Source organism: Fukomys damarensis, unplaced genomic scaffold (assembly GCF_012274545.1).
Source record: "Fukomys damarensis isolate Sample0158 unplaced genomic scaffold, DMR_v1.0_HiC HiC_scaffold_32, whole genome shotgun sequence".
NCBI lineage: Eukaryota > Metazoa > Chordata > Mammalia > Rodentia > Bathyergidae > Fukomys > Fukomys damarensis.
In genome coordinates this window covers 32,077,895-32,083,010 of record NW_022900944.1, presented here as the reverse complement: position 1 = coordinate 32,083,010, position 5,116 = coordinate 32,077,895, and the positions used below count along the sequence as shown (strand labels likewise).

Genomic DNA, 5,116 nt, shown 5'->3' with positions numbered 1-5,116 from the left:
TATATACACACACACACATACATATAAAAGGGGAGAGAGAGAAAGAGAGACAGAGAGAGAGAGAGAGAGAGAGAGAGAGAGAGCGCCCACTCTTGCAAGTCAAAGTTTTGGATTTAATGGATTATTTATCGTTTGGGGGCAGGGCACATCCGGGCAGCTAAACCCCACGAGGGCCTAGCTAGTGCACGAGACCAGGAAGATTCTTGAATCCCTACCCCTACCGGACTGGCTGCCTCCTCCTGTTGTGGCACACGAAGGAAGCCAGGGGCAGAGGTGTGTGCAAGGCGAAGGGCCCGAGGGAGTCCACCACTGACACCGCCAGGCCGATGGGGGGTGCTCTCCTAGTTGAAGACTGAAGGGGCGTGGTGCCCCCTGGAGGTTACGCTGAGCGGCGTGGAGGATCCCATCACGAGTGAAGCAGAGGCGCAACTGAAAAACTTTTTAAACCAGGCGGTGCCCTAGGTCCCCTGAATCGACAGTAGGGAGCCGATCATCACCCCGTGCCCTTGCCTTCCCTTTCAGGCTCTTGTGACCGTCACCCCTGCCTGCCTCCACGTCCTGGGTAACATGAAGCCCGCAGCCCTCAATGGTCTCCGTGTGCTCTGCCTGCGTCCTCTACTGTGTCCGCTTTACCTCCTCCTACTCCTGCTGCTGCAGCCGGTAGTCCGCACCCAGACCTCGCGGGACACCTCCAGCACCCAGACTTCGTTTGGCACCCCCAGTGCTCCCACCACTGGAGGCACTCCTGTCTCTCCAACCACACATGGCCTACAAGGTCGTGCGAGGGACTTGATGCGTGACTTCCCGCTAGTGGACGGGTGCGTTGCTGTGGAGGGGGATGTCCTTGCTCCTGGGCAGGGAAGGTTTGTTTTGCTTTGTTTTGCTTTGCTTTGGTTTTTTTGAGACAAGGACTCGCTATGTAGTTCAGACTGGCCTTGAAGTCACTATTTAGCCCAGGCTGGCCTCAAACTCACAGGGGTCCTCCTGCCTCAGCTTCCTCAGAGCTGGGATTACATGCTTGTGCCACCACACTGGCCCAGGGAAGGTTCTGAGTTTGTGGAGCCTGTGAGGAGTCCTCTTCACAGCAACCTTGGATGCCCTCTGTCCTCCATCACCCATGGGTGCCCTTCCACAGTCACCCCATTGCTGATGAACACCACCCCAACTCCTCCTGTTGTGTATGACAATAGCCCTGGTGGGTGGGAGAGGTGGGTAGACATAGGCATGCTGCCTGTCCTGTCTGATGTGGAGGCTATATCCCTACTCTAATCTCTTCTTGACACCCTCAGCCACAACAACCTGCCTCGGGTCCTGAAGCAGCGTTTCCAGAATAGGCTGCAGGATGTGAATCTGCGCAATTTCAGCCACAGCCAGACCAGCCTGGACAGGTTTAGGGATGGCCTCGTGGGTGCCCAGGTACCAGATACACAGTGCCATAATGGATGCTGGGGAATGTTGGGGCCTCAGAAGCTGGCTAGGCCATCCTCTGGGTGACTGGGTACATAGGCATGCAGGGTGCCATCATAGAGGTAGTTGGGGAGCATCATGTAGGTGTTGGGTGTTAGGGGCCTTGGAGGGCAAGACAGGTGAGCTGCATGGGTGCCCAGGTTCAGTGGAGACAAGTAAGGAAGTTACCAGAAAAACAGTGGTGAGTGTGGAAGTCGCTAGAACCACAGAGGATGTGGTATCAGGCCTGGGGAATTCCCATGGCACACAGACAAACAGCAGTCTATGATAAGTCCTGAGTCTACAGTTTGGCAGCAAGCTAAATAGTCATCAAGGGATGATGGGATCATGCAGTGCCTTGTTGTAGGCGCTGAGGCTGGATTGGAAGGCCTAAGGGGTTGGAGACCACCTTGGCCTCATTCTGGACCCCATGAACTACCCGTAGTTTTGGTCGGCCTCTGTCCCATGCAACACCCAAGACCAGGATGCTGTGCGCCTCACCCTGGAGCAGATCGACCTCATCCGCCGCATGTGTGCCTCCTATTCTGAGCTGGAGCTGGTGACCTCAGCTGAAGGTGGATGGCAAATGGGGGCAGGGGGCAGTAGTCTGAACTCACTGCAGTGGTTCTGTCCCTGCATTCTGAAACTGCACTCTGCACCACGTTTTAGGTCTGAATAGCACTCAAAAGCTGGCTTGCCTCATTGGTGTGGAGGGTGGTCACTCACTAGACAGCAGCCTCTCTGTCCTGCGCAGTTTCTATCTGCTGGGAGTGCGCTACTTGGCTCTCACCTTCATCTGCAGCACACCCTGGTGAGCACAGTGCCTGCTGGGGGAAAATGAAGGCAGCATGGTAGGGAAACTGCTCCACCTCTGGGATGGGCCTGACCAGAAGTGAGGATAAAGCTGTCCACAGAGGGAATGGGCTCCCAGCTGGTCTTTTACACTCCCAGAAAGTTGCTGGCCCTTGGTCCTCACTTGTTCTGGAGGTGCAATGGATGGATAGACAGAGCTTCCTAGGCTCTGATGACCAAGATGTGACTAATTGTACCTCTCTGGCTGTCCTGCAGGGCAGAGAGTTCCACCAAATTAATATATGATTCCTACACCAATGTCAGTGGATTGACAAGCTTTGGCGAGGTGAGGACTCCTGTTCTGTACCCCACTTGTTCCCTACAGATAATGTGCACACTTTTGTGTGTGTCCTGACATCCCCTTTCTCCCAAATATCAATTGTCCCTACAGAAAGTGGTACAGGAAATGAACCGCCTAGGCTTAATGATAGATTTGTCCCATGCCTCGGACAACTTAGTGAAGCAGACCCTGAATGTGTCTCGGGCTCCTGTGATCTTCTCCCACTCAGCTGCCAGGGGTGTGTGTGACACTTACCTGAATGTTCCTGATGATATCCTGTGGCTTCTGGTAAGTGCCCACCCCAGCCCTCATACCTAGAACTAGGCCTGCTTCATCTCAAGAGTCTTGAGCCTGAACACAAAAAGTCATTGCCATACGACTCACACACCCTTGGGCCCAAGGCTGGCCAATCCTCCTCCACCTCTGATACTTATGGCCAAATCAGTTTTACCCAGAGCCCCACAAATCCAAAAGAAGCCTCTTCCAACCCCTGAAACCAGGACAGAGTGTCATCCACAACATGGGAGGGACACCATCAGGCCAGAGGGGCTAAGCTGAGTATCCTTTTGTCTATTCTTGTAGAAGAAGAATGGTGGCATCGTGATGGTGACTCTGGCCATGGGGGTACTACACTGCAACCTGTTTGCTAACGTGTCCACTGTGGCAGGTAAGCCCCACCTCAGCTCTCTGTGCAGCTCTGGCTTGGGCTGAGGCTGCCAGGCCTTCAGGAGAGCCCCAGCAGCCTAGTGCATGTTGGGCAGTAGCACACCTCCCACCAACCCAGCTCTCCAATGCCACCCAGGTCTCAGGCCACAGTAGGTACTGGTGAGTTTGATACCTCTACCTCTGACTCTCATTCTCGCTATCAGTCCAAAATGACTTGTCGTCCTCCATACCTCTGGTCAGGACAGGCAGAACTCAGAGGCAGGAAAAGTTTCAAAGAGGTGGCTCTGAGGTCCTCTTTAGGCCCAGAGCTGTAACCATTTCAGGATTTGTGTCTGGTCATGAGCTCTGTGGCAGCTGCCATGGCCTGGAGTCCTATGGGCAGGGAAATTGGCCAGAGCTGAGCTTCCTCAAACCAGGGCCTAACTCCAGGCCCCAGGCTCTAACTACAGCCTTGTGCTTGCTACCCACAACTAACTTCTATCTTCTAGATCACTTTGACCACATCAGAGCAGTCATCGGATCAGAGTTCATTGGCATTGGTGGAAATTATGACGCATCTGGCCGGTGAGTGCTTTCCCTGGACATGTCTTGGGCTGGGTTACAGCAGAGAGTCCTTTAGTCTTAGATCTTCATCCTGAGGTCCTCCCATCTTTCAGGCCTTGACCACAGCCCACCTGACATCTCCCCACTCCAAGGGCCTATTTCCAAGGCTCTTCCTATCCTTTGTGTGGCCTAGTAGAGCCAAGTGATCACACTTGCTAAATATTCCCCTCCGCAGGGAGCCAAGCTTAGGCCCCATTCCCAGCCCATCAGACATCTGCTGTGGGCTGACCATCTGCTCAGCTGCCAGTGCTACATACAGAAGCCCAGTCCTCAAGGCATTTCTAAAGTCCCATCCCCTAACCAGAAGCACTTGGCCTTCAGTTTTAGTCTGGGGCTACAGGGACAGCAGATCCTAGACCAGGATCGGGGCCAAGCCAATGGGTGGTCACACAGGTTCCCTGAGGGGCTGGAGGATGTGTCCACATACCCCGTGCTGATAGAGGAGCTGCTGAGTCGGGGCTGGAGTGAGGAAGAGCTTCATGGTGTGCTTCGAGGAAACCTGCTGCGGGTCTTCAGGCGAGTGGAGCAGGTACGCTGGGCTGGGCAGCAAAAGGATGGTTGCTTCAGTGGTTTGAGCAGTAGGGAAGGTTGCTGGAGGGACATCTGACTGCTGCCTCCCACCCCCCCACACACACAGGTGAGAGAGGAAAGCAGTGGCCTGAACCCTGTGGAAGCTGAGTTTCCAGACAGGCAGCCTAGGAAGTCCTGCCACTCCCACCTCCTGCCTCTGCCTCAGAATAAACCCCAGGGGGTGACCCAACCAACCAATCAGGTCTTCAGGAGCCCCTCAAAAAGCTCCCCATGTGCTGTTCCAGGCCCCCTGGCTGCTGCCACGCTCCTCATCCTTTGTTTCTGGTGACCTGGTCAGTCCCCAAAGTGGCCACCATGGCAAAGTTTCACAAAGTCCCCCTTCTGTTGGCCCAGGCCCCAGCATACGGTGAGAATAAATATTTGAGACATGGAGCCAAGTGTGAGTGTCCTTCCTCTTTCATGGTGGAAGCTGGGTCAGTTGAGTTCTTGTTTGGTGAGGGGTCTTGTGGCCCAGCCCCAGCTACTCACCTCTAGCTTGGCACTCAGGAAGGGCAGAGGCAGCTCATCAGATTCTCTTCTGCTGCTTCTTCTCCCCATCCTCCTCCACAACCTCTCTTTTCCCTCTTCCTCCTCCCTTACTATTCCTTCCCTTCCACCTTCTAATTTTCCTCTTATTCCTCTTCCTGATCTTCTTTGCCCAAACTGGGCTTTTACTTTTTTTTTTTTTTTTTTTTTTTT

At 54.1% G+C, this 5,116-nt stretch overlaps 1 protein-coding gene across 3 annotated transcripts; it reads left to right on the top strand.

Moving 5' to 3' along the window:
* The first annotated feature begins 108 nt into the window (after positions 1 to 108).
* Dpep3 (dipeptidase 3) lies at positions 109 to 4,808 on the top strand. Of its 3 annotated transcripts, none has more exons than XM_010612287.1 (11): positions 109 to 273; positions 523 to 863; positions 1,290 to 1,416; positions 1,892 to 2,021; positions 2,116 to 2,257; positions 2,515 to 2,584; positions 2,690 to 2,866; positions 3,161 to 3,245; positions 3,733 to 3,808; positions 4,241 to 4,376; positions 4,485 to 4,808. In XM_010612287.1, exons 2-11 carry the CDS (start codon positions 568 to 570, stop codon positions 4,704 to 4,706), a joined length of 1,461 nt encoding a protein of 486 aa, XP_010610589.1. In that variant the 5' UTR covers positions 109 to 273; positions 523 to 567; the 3' UTR covers positions 4,707 to 4,808. The 3 variants fall into 3 exon arrangements, with proteins under 3 accessions (XP_010610589.1, XP_010610590.1, XP_019061286.1); XM_010612288.1 differs by having other exon boundaries at positions 110 to 273; positions 523 to 818; XM_019205741.1 differs by lacking the exons at positions 109 to 273; positions 523 to 863; positions 1,290 to 1,416 and adding an exon at positions 1,603 to 1,607.
* The last annotated feature ends 308 nt before the right edge of the window (positions 4,809 to 5,116 follow it).